The 15,755-nt window shown below is 38.7% G+C and overlaps 1 protein-coding gene across 4 annotated transcripts in view; it reads right to left on the bottom strand.

Annotated features, from left to right (window-relative positions):
• APH1B (aph-1 homolog B, gamma-secretase subunit) overlaps positions 1-15,755 on the bottom strand; it is a 76,190-nt gene that overhangs the window by 35,606 nt on the left and 24,829 nt on the right. For 2 of the 4 annotated variants that reach the window (XM_034994709.1, XM_034994712.1), the window contains exon 6: positions 11,210-11,404. In XM_034994709.1, the coding sequence (XP_034850600.1) occupies positions 11,237-11,404 (168 nt within the window). In that variant the 3' untranslated portion in view covers positions 11,210-11,236. Of the gene's footprint in view, positions 1-906; positions 939-6,823; positions 6,992-11,209; positions 11,405-15,755 lie in introns of those variants that run through there. The other 2 variants (XM_034994711.1, XM_034994708.1) reach the window with 2 other exon arrangements.

The raw sequence follows: 15,755 nt of genomic DNA, 5'->3' as shown, positions 1-15,755 counted from the left end.
TGTGCCTGCCTTCCCTCCTGCCTCCTCTACCTCTTCCCTCTACCACCCCTGAGACAGCAAGACCAACCCTTCCTCTTCCTCCTCCTCCCCAGCCCACTCAGTGTGAAGATGATGAGGGTGAAGACCTTCATGATGGTTCACTTCCACTTAATGAATAGTACTAATCATCATGCCATACAGTCAATAAACTTATCTGTTGTGTTTGTGTCTTCATATGAAAACCTAATAACTGCAGGACAAGAACTGTGTGAGACAATTCTGTATCACCTTTACCAGCATCACCCAAGGGTTCATCACATAGAACATCGCGTATGAGACTGGTATGGAAGTGGACAGCCCATCCTCACATAGGCATAAGGTGAACGATAGTTAATATAAAATTAACGTGTTAGTTTTCTGTTTTAGAACTTTGCTTTCAAGAATTACAGTATGCCTCTCATAATTGGAGAAACTGCATGTCAACCTATCATCACAAGTAGTTTTTTAAAAAATATAACAATGTTTCCAATACTGTATTATGAATAGGACTATAATACTGTATGTCATAAAAATTTTGTAACAATTCATTCAGTAGTGTGTTGGCTAGGCTACCATAAAGCAATCTTATTGATTACATAAAAATATGATTACCATAAAGCAATCATATTGTTGCTTCTTCATTATCAATGCGTTGTTATTCACTATCCATGAGTTGTTATACCTGAAACAAATATAACCTTTTCACATTATCTTTTCAATTTTGATGTCTAGTGTTAAAAATACATATAACATCTACAGTGTTTTGTATCATATAAGAAAATATTGGGGCGCCTGGGTGGCTCAGTTGTTAAGCATTTGTCTTCGGCTCAGGAAGCCCCGCATCGGGCTCCCTGCTCGGCGGGAGGCCTGCTTCTCCCTCTTCAACCCCCTCTGCTTGTGTTCCCGCTCTCGCTGTGTCTCTGTCAAATAAATAAATAAATAAATCTTAAAAAAAAAAGAAAATATTGATGTATATACTGACAAGACTATTCATCTTGTAAACACACAACATAAACTTAGTGTTAATATAGTACAGTACTATAAATGTATTTTCTCTTGTGATTTTTTTAAAGATTTTTTTTTTTTTTAAGATTTTATTTATTTATTTGACAGAGACACAGCGAGAGAGGGAACACAAGCAGGGGGAGTGGGAGAGGGAGAAGCAGACTCCCCGCAGAGCAGGGAGCCCAATGCGGGCCTCGATCCCAGGACCCTGGGATCATGACCTGAGCCGAAGGCAGACACTTAATGACTGAGCCACCCAGGCGCCCTAAAGATTTTTTTTTTTTTAATTTGAGAGACAGAGCTAGAGATGGGAGGAGGGGCAGAGGTAGAAGGAGAACCAGACTCCCCACTGAGCAGGGAGCCTGAGGAGAGGCTCAATTCCAGAACCCCGAGATCATGACCTGAGCCAAAGATAGATGCTTAACCAACTGAGCCACCCAGGTGTCCCTCTTATGATTTTTTATTTTATTTAAAAAAAAATTTTTTTTTTATTTATTCATGAAAGTCAGAGAGAGAGAGGCAGAGGCAGAGGGAGAAGCAGGCTCCCCGCCTAGCCAGGGAGCCCGATGCAGGACTTGATCCCAGGACCCTGGGATCATGACCTGAGCCGAAGGCAGATGCTTAACCATCTGAGCCACCCATGCGCCCCCCTCTTATGATTTTTTAAGATAACATTTTCTCTAGCTTACTTTAAGAAAACAGTATGTAATACATGTAACATATAAAATATGTGATAATCATCTATTTATATCAGTAAGGCTTCCAGTCAACAGTAGGCTAGTGGTAGTTGAGTTTTTAGAGAGTCAAAAGTTACGCATATACTTTCAACTACATGCAGAGTGGGTAGGAGGATCAACACCACTAACTCCCGCATTGCTCAAGGATCAACTGTATTCTAATTTTTTTCTAGTTCTTTTATAGTTTCACTTCTTGCATTTGAATTTTTAATCTTTACATTTTGTTTTATAGTAAAAGCAAAATAAGACCTGGCTTTACTTTCTCCCCCTCAAATATAATCAAATAAAACATCAAATAGCCTATTTATTGAATAGCTGATTCTTCCTCTGTTAATTTGAAATGTCAATTATGTTATATACTAGATTTTCATATATACATGGGCCTGCTCTGGAATCTTCTATCCATATCCATTATTGTAGATTTATGGTATATTTTGGTATCTAGTAGGATCAGCAGAGATTTTATCTTATTTTTTTAATTAACATATAATGTATTATTTGTTTCAGGGGCACAGGTCTGTGATTCCTCAGTCTTACACAATTCACAGCACTCACCATAGCACATATCCTCCCCAATGTCCATCACCCAGCCACCTCATCCCACCCAGCCCCCTCCACTCCAGCAACCCTCAGTTTGTTTCCTGAGATTAAGAGTCTCTTATGGTTTGTCTCCCTCTCTGGTTTCGTCTTCATTTTTTTGTCTCTTCCCCTATGATCCTCTGCCTTGTTCAGAGAAAGATTTTAAATATGCTTTATTCTCTGAAAGCAGCATTGTATCAACCCAATCTAGACTAGGTAAATTAACAAACAAGACATAAGTTTATCACGTTAAAAAGTTTAAAATATTGATATACTGGGTATTATTTTTTCAGAGAGTGTTAAATAGACATTTAATATGGAGAATTGCCTTTTCTTTCATGACATTTTGTTCAGTTAAAACAGAACAAAAAGTTTTTTTTTTTTTTTAAAGATTTATTTATTTATTTATTTGACAGAGAGAGACACAGCGAGAGAAGGAACACAAGCAGGGGGAGTGGGAGAGGGAGAAGCAGGCTTCCCACAGAGCAGGGAGCCCGATGCGGGGCTCGATCCCAGGACCCTGGGATCATGACCTGAGCCGAAGGCAGACGCTTAACGACTGAGCCACCCAGGCGCCCCAGAACAAAAAGTTTTGTGTATAATACTGATTCTGTATTAATTGCCTGTAAGCACATTGTCAATAAACATACATTTTGCAATTCTTTTTTTTTCCATGTTTGCCTTGGTTTTACTTACTGAATGTAATTTTATATCCATTGACTCTAGTAAGAACAATTTTGGGTTTGTAATTTGAATATCTGTTTTATCACATTTTCATAATAATTCATTTTTGTTGTATTTTACAAAAGTATTGATCTGTGATGGATTAGAAAGTTTTTTTTAATGGCCTTTCACTATAGAGTTTGAGAAGCAAACTAGTTCTAGAGAGCCAACCAATTTCAATTTCTAATTGTTTGCTGCTACGAGAAACATGATTGATTTTTGTGTCAAAAATTGAGTCTTGTATCCTATAACCCTGCTAAATTCACTGAGTAGTTCCAGTCACCTTTTTGTAGTTTCCTTAGGACTTTCTACACCAATAATTTATATTATCTGAAAATAGAGAATTTTATTTCTTCCTTTCCAATCTGATGACTTATTTCCTTTTCTTGTCTTTTTGTACAGGCTAGGACCTCCAGTACAATGTTGAATCAAAGCGGCGAGTATGGACATCCTTGCCTTGTTTCCAATCTTAGTGGAGAAAGCATTCAGTCTTTTATCCCCATTAGGTATGGCCTCAGATGCAGGTTTTACATAGATGTCTTCTTTCCATGTTAGAGAAATTCCTTTCTAGTCCTAGCTTGCCAAGAGTTGTTGTTGTTTAATAAAAAAATGAGAGGTTAAATTTTGTCAGAAGCTTTTTTTTGTATCTATTGATATAATCATATGTTTGTTTTAGTCTGTTAACATGGTGAACTCAATGATATTTATATGTTAAACGAATCTTGTATTATTGGGATAAACTCCATTTGGTCACATGTATTACTGAATTCAATTTTCCAAAACATTGTTGAGGATTTTTACATGTATCTACATGAGAGAGACTGGTCTGTAGTTTATTTTTATTTTTGTTTTCATTTATAATAAAACAACTTGGGCTTTGTTACCAAGTAATGTTTGTTAATGCTCATAGAATGAATTGGAAAGTGTGCCATCTCTTCTATTTTCTAGAACAGTTTGTGTAGAATTGGTATTGCTTCTTTCTCTTTGGTAGAATTCTCCAGTGAAGGCTTCTAGGAATTTCCCTCATGAAACTACAAATTCAATTTCTTTGATATAGGGGATTTCTAGTTAGCTCTAACATGTAGTAAAGAGCTTGGAAGTTGTCACTCCCATCCTTACAACAAGAAAACACTAAACAAAATAAAAATCAATAATGTCTTGCACCTGTTAGAGAACTGAGGTCTCAGGTCAAACCATCACCCTGAAATCTGGAGACAGAGGTGAATCCAGAGAATCACAACTGAGGTGTGCTTGCCTAGAGCAGAAGCCACCAGAGCCATAAATCCGTAGGGATACTTAAATGCTAATTTTGACAAACTGCTGGAGTCTGATTGTGGAATAGCATAACAGTTAGAAATTCCTAAGACTAGCACACAATCTTTTTTTTTTTTTAATGTTTTATTTATTCATGAGAGTCAGAGAGAGAGAGAGAGAGAGAGAGAGAGAGAGAGGCAGAGGCAGAGGGAGAAGCAGGCTCCCCGCCTAGCAGGGAGCCCGATGTGGGACTCGATCCCAGGACCCTAGGATCATGACCTGAGCCGAAGGCAGATGCTCAACGATCTGAGCCACCCAGGTGCCCCTAGCACACAATCTTAGGAGGCTCACATTTTTGTTGGTTTTACTGCCAGGAATACTACCGGAATCTCAGAGTCAAACCTCCATGGCTCTGGCAGGATAGGGGTAAGAGCAATCATCATAAAATATGTCCAGTGCTCTCCATAACAAAGACCTACTCTCCAGAGAAAAAGATCTTATAAGAGCCTTATCCCATCTAGGGGAAAGGGCATTACTTCCACTCTAGCCCCCTTTGTCTTTCCTGTCTTTCCTATGGGGGTAAAAAGCTAAGAGACACTTAGTTTATGCAGGCCCACTAAAAAAATTGAAAAATTTTTTTTTTGAGAGAGAGAAAGCATCCGAGTGCAGGGACCTGGGTGGGAGGGGCACCAAGGGAGAGGGAGAGAGAGAATCTCAAGCAGGCTCCATGCTCAGCGAGGAGCCCAATGTGGGGCTCGATCTCGAGACCCTGAAATCATGACCTGAGCTGAAATCAAGAGTCAGATATCCAAAGGACTGAGCCACTCAGGTGCCCCTAAGAAACTGAAATTTAATCTTAAGATTATAGGACACATTCTTTCTCTTACATTTTACTGTCACACCAATAGATTTCCAATATAATAACAGTGGATTATAGCTGAAAGAGCAGTAAGACACAGACTTTTTTTGATGAAGAGCATATAGGGAAGCCCAAAGTCAAGGGAGCAGACAAAAACAAGGCCACTAGAGGAATCTGAAGCCTCTGGTACTGAGAGCTGCAACAAACATTAAATACACTCCAACTCTGGCCCAGATTAAATAAAACTTACACTAAAAGCCTATTTCAGTTCCTGTTATTCAATATATGATGTCCAGCTTCTAATAAATAATTACAAGGCATGTTCACAAGAAAAAACATAGTCTGAAGGGATATTCAGATTTTCAATTTCTTCTTGAGTGAACTTTTTTTTTAAAGGGATTTGTCCATTTCATCTAAGTTTAAAATTTATTGGCATTAACTTGTTTATAATATTCCATTTTTATTTAATAAATGTAGGATCTGTAGTGCTAGTCATAATTTATACCTTCTTTTTTTCCTTATCAATCTGGCCAGAGCTTTATCAATTTTATGGATTTTCTCAAAGAACCAGATTTTTGTTTTATTGAAATTCTCCATTGTTTTTCTGCTTTCTGATTTTTGCTCTTCTCTTCATTACTTCCTTTCTTCTGCTTATTTTAGCTTTAGTTTGTTCCTCTTTTTCTAGTTTAAGTAGAAGCTTAAGTCATTGATCTTAAACATTTTGACATATCTAATATAAGCATTTAGTGCTAAAAATTTCACTCTACTCCCTCAGGTAGTTTGCTTTGGCAACTATCCCCCCATCTCCTCCATCATCAATTTTTCCCTTTCCACTGAGTGATTCCCATCTTTACACAAACATGCTGTTATAATGATTTATTATTGGGGGGGTAGAAGAACACTCTCTGTTGCCCCCTCATCCTCCTCAGGCTATCATCCCTTTCCCCTACTATATTTATAATGGTTATCTGTACTTGATACACTATGTCTATGTCCTTATAATACACTCCATTTAGGTATTCACCTCTACACTAAAATTCTACCTTTCCATATGTAATCATCAATTCTTACTCCTCATCTTGCTCATTATTCAACAGCATTTGACATACTTTCCCCTCTCAGGCCATCACACTCTCCTGATTTTCCTTCTTTCCTCAGTGGACAACTCCACTTCCCCTTTCCAACCTCTCAGTTGGAGAGCCCGAGGGTTCAGTCCTCAGTCCCACCTTTTCCTCTGGATCTACATCCATTACCCAGGTGCCTTTTGTCTACTGCTAAAATTTCAAGTATCATGCACTCAAGCTATTCTATATTATTTCATAATTGGTAATACATTAGGTAATATTTATGTGTTTTAATCCAGGCAGTTAGATTGTATGTTCCCAGAAGATAAAGATCTCTACCATTTTGTTCTTTTCCATCCTTTTAAAGTATCTAATATAGTGTTCTGTGCATGGTAGGCTCTGATTAAACACTACAAACCCCATCTCTGATTTTGCTCAAGCACTGAAAAATGAATGGTTTTACTACTAGGTAGAAGAAGAATTTACAGTGATCGACACTTACACAACAAGTACCTCCTATTACTGAGTCTGAAAACCGGGACCTGCTCAGGGCTCAGCATCTATTATGGTCACCTGAGAATGTGTCAAATCCTTAAAAATTCTTTTACTGAGACTGAATCCATAAGCCAGTTGAGTGGTTGAGTGGTTCATCTATTCAGCATTTTCAATGAGGTGAAGATAAACTATATACTTCTTTCCATTGGAGGTTTCTCATGTGTTGAGGCTGGACACAGGGGAAGTCCTTGTTCCAACTAAATACCAAACAAACAATAATTAAACTAGAGCCACAGTTTCAGTGGGGAAGGGCCAAACAAACTGTACACAAATCTGGGCTGTTACCTAAGAAATGCACACCTCTTCCACTGGCTTACAAGTGAGGACTAAAAAGCTCTTGGTCCCTGAGGATATTTCATCTAATAACACAGTCAAGATAAATCTAGAGCAGCCTCATTTCAAACCAGAGTGAACAGGCATCACATGGTTTGAGTTTCAGGCCATAACAATTCTCTATATAGCCTGTCGGTGAAAGCCAAGCTCAACCCCTTCGCTGCACTGTCTCCACACCAAGGGGGGAAAAAAACAAAAGGACTCTATGGGTTGCTCAGGGTCACTGGGTAAAAACTAAACTCTACTCTCCTTGTCAACCAACTGCCATCTTTAGCCACTATGATATGATATTTTATAAATTCCCTGTTTTACAGTTACTTAGAGCAGATTTTTCAGGGTGAGTTTCCAGGATCTTTGAGAATAATCTTCCACTCGGTTTGAGACATCTCAAAGAACTTCTCTGCACCAAACTGTTTCTGAACACACAGAAATGAAATAGGCCTTATGAATTTTAAGGTAACAAAGATTTCTCTTTAAAAAGTCTCAGAGCTGACCAGTCATAAACAACAGAATATACAGCCAAGTTTTATAAGAGCCAAGAAGTGTAACAACAGATACTGAAGAATACACTGCTCCAAAGAAGAGGACACGTGGGAAACGAGTAGTGCCCAACAATACTTTTATTGTTCACTGAAAAGTACAGGTCTGGAAAGAGTCTACTGCATTGTGTACTGAATGCAAGGCCTGATACTACAAGTATACACGACATAACAGCATAACTTACATAAAACGATACATATTGTACACTTATATAAAATGATACATATAATAGCCACCGCTCTAAACACTATAATTTAATAGAAGTAATGCCTTTTATTAAATGAGAACTGTAAACACTGCAATCATAAACAAAATGCTCTAAGCAAAGCACTTTAAAATTGTTTTGTTGTGATACCTACTTTGTCCACCTGGAGTTAGGAACAGTAGGACCCAACAAAAAGTTAACCAATGAGAGCTAGCAATTTCAAGGAGCTCTTCCCAGGGAGCAGGCTGCTGCTGCCCAAGACAGACTGCCACCCTGGCCTCCCTGGAGCCCTCAGGCCCACAGTGACTGCTAATTCCTGCCTCGGGGCTAGTCTGAGGTGACTATAAAGTGGAGGAGTACGCGTAGGAGGAAGCTCCTGTCACAACTGCTTATCCTGCACCCAACTCTATGGACAAGAACACCTAGTATTTTTTATGTGAATTTGCCACTCTCAGCAAACATCGAAATGTGCTTTAAAAAAAAAAAAATTAACAATGAGAACAAAAGCCATTCTCTATGCAATCTGCAGTTATCATCATTTCTTCCTTTCAGCCACGTTTTCATTAGATGCTCTAAAAGAGGCTGCTACTACTATATTATCAGCCAGGCAGGCCAGGATTGAGGTAACAAAACTTCTCCAGTTACAACTAACTTAAATGAATAAAAAATAAATACAAATTTATTAGAGAGCAACAAAATCAATCTCTATTAATCACATGGCAAAATATTCAAGCACTGCAACAATATTCACATTCCAAGGTCAACTTTATACCATTTCCTTCCAAACTGAGAAAGCTTTGTGCAGAGGAGAACATAAAATATCAACACCACCTCTTCCTCTCCAAATACTATCAGGGCTCAGAAGGCTCCTCATACACAACAAATGCGAAGAAAAAAAAAAAAGGCATCTCAGTCTATACACAGCAACAGAGGAAAACCATACTCTCCCTCTGGGCACCCTTGGCATCAGGCAAAGCAGGGCTATTTGTAAAAATAGTGCCTAAACTGACTATGGCAATGCTCACATTTTAAGAGAAATAAAGAAACAAAGTTCCTTTATTCATAGGGCATCAAAGATTATTAAATAATTTCCTCAGACAAGAGTCTCACCATCAAAGAAAAATTTCCTCTTGCCTGACAAGTTTTTATGAGATTTTATGAGATTTTACAGTATCCCAGCTTCTTTACTTAATATTAAACTATTAATGCTCATATTTTTGAATACTTTACAGATGAAATATTTTATCAGACTATTCATTTGAGAGATTTGTAAGTCAACAGTGATAACCAACTATATATTTTTCTTATTCTGTTCATCAAAGAACACCATGTTCTGACAGGATTAAAGCCCAGTTCCATGGGTATCTCGTTCCTCTCAACTCTATGCAGTAAATTTCACTGTTCAGTCTCTCAGTCCTTGACTCTTCCTATGACTCTTCTAGTCTAAGGAAAATCCTGTATAATGGTGGAAAACCACAAACTCTAGTGGAAGCACTGGTATCAGTGTTGCGAAGTAAATTTTAGGGGAATAACTATAATTGCTAGGAACTGTTTACAGCCTTGCTGGAAATCCTATTTCTCTTGAATCCCTAGATTGAGAAATTCTAGTTATTTAACCATGGGAAGGGATTTCACTGATAAAGGTCTAATTCATGTGAGAGGTTCTGGCCCTGAAATGATGTGTGGCTAGCCCAAAATACTGGCCACCTTTCCATTTTAAACATGTTCATTATTCTTCCCCACCAGAGTACTGTCAAATTCTTCCATCTGTCATGGCACTGGTGAGCCCTCTCATTGCTGCTCCTCTTTCTTTTGGATGTTCTACTGTACATGTGGGATCCATTGAGCTTATCACCTTAATGTGTAGGGAATTCTCATTTCACACCATCCGCTCCCTAAAAGCCATCAACTGGGAACAATTTCTAGTTAGTAAAGGCACAATTCACTGGCATTTCCTCTTTATGAAAGAAATCAAAAGGGTTGCCTAGAAGCTGAACACACACCTTGGATATTCCTAGAAAGGGAAGGTTATATCTGCTACTAAAACCCAGGGACATTTGCTAGATCTAAAGATTATATGGATTTTGTAAAAGCATGAATTTGGCAGTTTAAGACATTTTCAGTTTTACACTACCTCACTTAGGGGGGAGGGGGTGCTGGTTAGTATCACAGGAGCAAATTAAAAGTGTCAACATCACTCTTTGGCTTGTTTTTCTCATGCTTTTGATAAGCTTTCACCCGCGCTAGTGAAGCCTGTCCCAGGGCACATCACTCAGCAACCGGCAGAACTGCTCAGAGATAGCACAACAGGTTTCACCTCAACCGGCCCCGCTCCCCGCTCTCAGCTGGTAAACACTGCCTTGGGATACAGCTCATGAAAAGCCTTAAACCCAGAAAAGACTTACAGAAGTTGCACAAAAATTCTTGGTTTATAATACCTTCCCAGAATTCAGAAAAAAATTGGTTTTTAGTTAAAGAAACGGAATCGATGCTCACAAAAATGTAATGCCTCAAAAAGCAAAATCTAGAGTAAAAACTAGAGAAAAAAATGCAGCTTGTTAATCAATAGCTTACTTTGGCTAAATTATCATAGTAAGTCAGTGCGATTTACTATTGCATGTAGAAGCACAACCTGCCATGTTCTCATAAAATAGGGTACTAGTAAAGAACATGAAAACAGTTCATAGGGATGAGAGCCCTTTAGCCTTTTGTGACTTCATAACTTAAAAAGACAAAGGCCAAGCAGGATTTGACATTGACAGATTTACCTGCTCAGCACAAGCTGAGTTGAGAGACAGCTAAACATCTGACTTTTATTCACTTATGTTGTTCTCAGAAAGTTCCTATTTGGACACCGATTTCTTAAATTGGCTGCATATCAGAGTCATCCGGGAAGCTTTTAAAAATTACCAAATGCCCAGAGGTGACTGGGTGGCTCAGTCGGTTGGGCGTCGGACTCTTAGTTTCAGCTCAGGTCATGATCTCAGGGTCCTGAGATTGAGCTCCACATTAGGCTCCACGCTCAGCGCAGAGTCTGCTTGTCCCTCTCCCTCTGCTCATCCCCCCCTCCTCAAATAAATAAAATCCTAAAAATTACCAAATGCCCAGACCAAGTAAATGTGGAAGGTGGAGTCCAGATAACAATATTTCATATACTTCCCCAGGTGATATTCTAATGTGTAGCCAGGACATGCACATCCACTAATGTATCCCTTTCAAAGAGCTGTTGCATGAAAGTCATATTTTATCTAGATGGTTTTGTTTTTTCTAAATTCCACCAGGAAAAGGAATTTTTAGGAAAAGGCACAGTTGTGCTTCCTCTAAAGATGCAGCTTACTGTTTGACAGGTGCTGGTTCTCAGAGGTTATCTGGAGCGCTGGTTGAAAAGGAGGAAGTCCTTGTCTTGGCAGAGTAGGCAGAGTTTCAGGCTTCGGCAGCTGCCTCCAGCAACAAAGAATGCCCAGATGCCCATGAGTACCATAATTATATATGTTGACATCAGATTTATTCCATAATGAGGACTTATGAAGGTCTGCAAAAGAAAAATAAATCAGCTTGTATAATAACAGTAAGCTTATTAAACATGTAGAGTAACCAAAGATAAAGGAAAATATAGGATACTTTCAATAGCTGGGCTGTGTTTCACCAAACATATGATGTATGTCACATATTGAGTACCACAAAGACACACAGAACTAACCTTGTCAACAGACATTAGCCCATAGAATTGTGCTTTCCTATATTCAAATGGAAAACTGAGAGAGTAATTAGAAGTCAGAATCTAATGGAATACCCAATGGAAGATACGTGTTATACAAGCTGAACCCAGTTTATAATAATTTCTGTATTAACCGGCTCTTACAATTTGCAAGAAAGTAAGGCAAGTCCAAGTTACTTTAGGATGAATCCTTAGTATTCAAGGGAACATGAGGGAACAGCATCTTTTTTCAGCTGCACAATTGCTGAGGGTTCTAAAAGTTCATTTAAAAAACACTGATGGAATGCCAAGAGGTATCGTGTTACACAACACTGAAGACCAGAGTATCTAAGAGTATCTATCTTAATGGAGCTTATATGCTAGTAAGAGAGACAAGTAATGAATGAAGAAACAAATAAATGAATCAAATCATTACACATTATGATGAATGCTAGATAGAATAATCATAATCGTTATGGTGCTAGATAAGAACAAGGTGGTCTACTTAGGTTGCTCAGGGGAAGTCCTGAGGAAATGGCATTTAAACTGACATATAGGGGTGCCTGGGTGGCTCAGTTGGTTAAGCGACTGCCTTCGGCTCAGGTCATGATTCCGGAGTCCCGGGATCGATTCCCGCATCAGGCTCCCTGCTCGTCAGGGAGTCTGCTTCTCCCTCTGACCCTCCCCCCTCTCATGTGCTCTCTCTCTCATTCTCTCTGTCAAATAAATAAATAAAATCTTTAAAAAAAAAATAAACTGACATATAGTTGGAAGACAGAGCCAGCCTTGTGTAGACTGAGGGAGGGAACCACAGGAGGGCAAAGAGCTTGGTGCAGCTGAGAACCTGAGAAGAGTGTTATTAATGATGTGTAGAGATGGAGGGGCAGCACACGAGATGAGGTCAGAGAGGAAGGCAGGAACCAGTTATGCAGCACCTTGGTAAGAAGTGTAGACTTTATCTCCAGTGCAATGGAGGGTCACAGAAGGGGTCAAGGTAGGGGAGCTGAGTGACTTGATTTAGATGTTTAAAACTGCACAGAATGGGTTAAAGGAGGCAATGGTGAAACAAGGGAGACTCGTTAAGAAGATTTTACACTGGCTGAGGAGAGTATAGGATGGTGACTTAGATCAGGGTGGCAGTAGTAGAGATGGGTTCTGCTAGAGTATCTATCCTATACCCAATGGAAGATACATGTTATACAAGCTGAGCCCAGTTTATAATAATTTCTTTTGTATTTCTTTTGTATTTCTCTTTAGTTTCTTTAAAACTTTTTCTCCTTTAAACAATTACAGAAGCAATATGTGATTGTTCTAGAAAATTAAAATATACAAATGAGTAAAATAACAAATTTTAAAACCTGAAATTCAGATAGGTTAATATTGAGTGAACAGAAAACAAAAACTGCAAATGATAAAGCAAAATTGATCAAACTACATTAAAATAAGAACTTTTGCTCATAAAAAAAAAACAACATAAAGAGGATGTAAAGATAAACCACACTGTAGAAGTTATTTACAGTAGGTACATCTGACAAAGACCTTTTCTAGAGAATACAGAAAAAACTCCTAAAAATAAAAAAGACAACCCAATAGTATTACAGGCAAAAGATGTGAACAGGCACTTCACACAAGAATTATCCAAATGGCCAATAAATATACGAAGACATGCTTAATCTCATTAATCACTACGGAAATGCAAACTAAACCCACAATGTGATACCACCATATACCCAGAGAGATGAATAACAATAAAAAGCGTGACATACTAACTGCTGGTGATGAGGCGGAGGAACTGTTACTCACAAATTAATGGTGGGGATGTAAGTTGATACAATTACTCTGAAAAACTGAGTGGTACAAAGAGTTGACATATGTCCACCCCATGACCAGCAATTCCACTCCTAGGCACATATCACATATATCCAAAAGAAATGTGTACATATATTAAAAAGAGACATATACTAGAATGCTCAAAGCATTACTATTCACAACAGAAGTTGGAGACATCATTTCTGCTGTAGAATGGACAAAGCAAGGTATAGTCACAAAGTAGAATACTATACTGCAAAAAATGAGCAATTAATAGCTATATACAAGGATGAATCTCACAAACATGATGTTGAGTGAAAGGAGTCAGACACAAGAGCAAAGACTAAATGGTACTGTTTACATAAAATACCAAAAGGCAAGACGAGCTGCAGTGTTAGAAGTCAGGACCGTGGTAGGAGGCTTGTGGGCACTGATAATGTTTTAGTTTTCATTTGGGTTTGAGGTACATAGGTTACATTCATCAAGATGTATGCTTCTGATCTGTATACTTTTCTGTATGTGTATTTTAATAAAACAATTACTTAAACATTCTCTGAAATATGCTATTCAGAGATAACCACTGTTAACATTTTGGTATATAATCTTTCAAATTCCCCAGGTCCTTTTTATTTTAGTTTATTTTCCTGGGTTCTTTTTAATCATTAAAGAGAAGATCAACTATTCAATATTCGACAACATTTATTGGATTGAAGATAAAGATTGATAAGGGCCCATCTTTGATGATCAAACTCTAGTTGGAGAGATATAAGAACTATATTAATATAAAACAATGCTCTCTGAGGATGAGTGTTATAACACAGATATGAATTAAGGGCTAATGATTGTGCTGAGTCTGGAATATGCACCTTTTCCAGGGAGGCTTCACACTGAATGAGTACTTTTCCAAACTGACCTAGGTTAAGGGGAGATGAGTCACTGCAGATAAAACATGGACAAGGCATGCCTGTTGGGTAGCCATAATGGATCAATTTAGATGGAGTGCGTGATGTGAACCGTGGGGAGCAGCAAGAGGTAAGTTTTGCACCAGTATGGTTGATAAGAGACTTAGGTCAAAGAAGTCTGGGTTTTATTCCATAGGCATCTGCTACAGTTGATCATTTTCTCCTCAATACATTTGGCTTCCAGGACACCTGGCTCCTGATTTTCCTCCAACCTCACTAGTGGCTCCTTCTCAGTCTCCTTTGCTGGCTCCTCTTTCCCCAGTCTCAATGTAGGAGTGTCCCAGGGCTCAGTGCTTGGGCCTCTTTTCTTGTCTGCTTAAATTTATTCCTTGTAATCACCTTTTTTGGCCTGGATTTCTCTCCCAAATTCCAGACTTCTTCATCTAACTGCCCAACAACCATTTGGATGTCCAATAGGCACTTCAATTACATTTATAATGTGCCCAGATAAACTCCTGATCTCCCCTCACAAGCTTCCCCATCCCAGATGATGGCAACTCCATCCTTCTAATTGCCCAGGCCAAAACCCTGGAAACACCCTTGGCGCCTCTTCTTTCTCTCCTATGCCTTATCCAGTCTGTCAGGAAATACTGTTGGCTCTACTTTCAAAAATATGTCCTTAACTGGATCATTTCTCATTATATCCATTGCTATTTCACGCAAATTATCACCATCTTCCTCTTGATGACTATAATCTTTTCCCCTGCTACAGTTTACTCTTAACACCAGCAAAGTGATCCTTTTGAAATGTGAGTCAGATCATGTCCCTCTCCTTAACACCCTACAATGACGCCCATTTCACTGAGAGTACATGTCAAAGTCCTGCACTATCTAGATGTGGTTCTCACTTCCAACCTCTACTTCCCTCCCACCTTCAACTCTGTGATAGTATTTCCTACTAACTTTCCCCTGGCTCACTCTGTTCTGGCCACCCTTACTTCCAAAAACATGCCAAGCAAGTTCTTTGATCTTAGGACTTTGCCACTGGCCGTGCAGTCCAGGATGCTCTTTCTCCGACAGCCACATGACCAATCTACTTCACTTCTTTGCTCAAATGTTACCTTCACAATGAAGCCTACTCTGACCACCTAATTAAAAAATTTGACATCTCCTGCCTCCTTACACTCTGGATTCCTTTTAACCTGCTCTAGTGTCCACACCACCTATCACTATAAAATTTATTATTTATTATGCCTACTGCTTAATGCCTCTCGCCCCACTAAACTGTAAAAACAGATCTTTGTTTTGTTCACTCAACTGCTTTGTTTACCTAGAACAGTGCCTGGAACACAGAAGGCACTCAGTAAATATTTGTCAAATGAATGAATAGCCAATTGGATCTATAAAAAGGACATCTGCTTTTTCATGTAATTTTCTTTCTGATTATAAAAGTGTACATTGTAGAAAATTTGAAC

This window comes from Mirounga leonina, unplaced genomic scaffold (genome assembly GCF_011800145.1).
Source record: "Mirounga leonina isolate KUSES-001 unplaced genomic scaffold, KU_Mleo_1.0 Mir_91, whole genome shotgun sequence".
NCBI classification, from domain to species: domain Eukaryota; kingdom Metazoa; phylum Chordata; class Mammalia; order Carnivora; family Phocidae; genus Mirounga; species Mirounga leonina.
The sequence above is the reverse complement of the archived record's forward strand: the minus strand, read 5'-3'. Positions and strand labels throughout refer to the sequence as shown.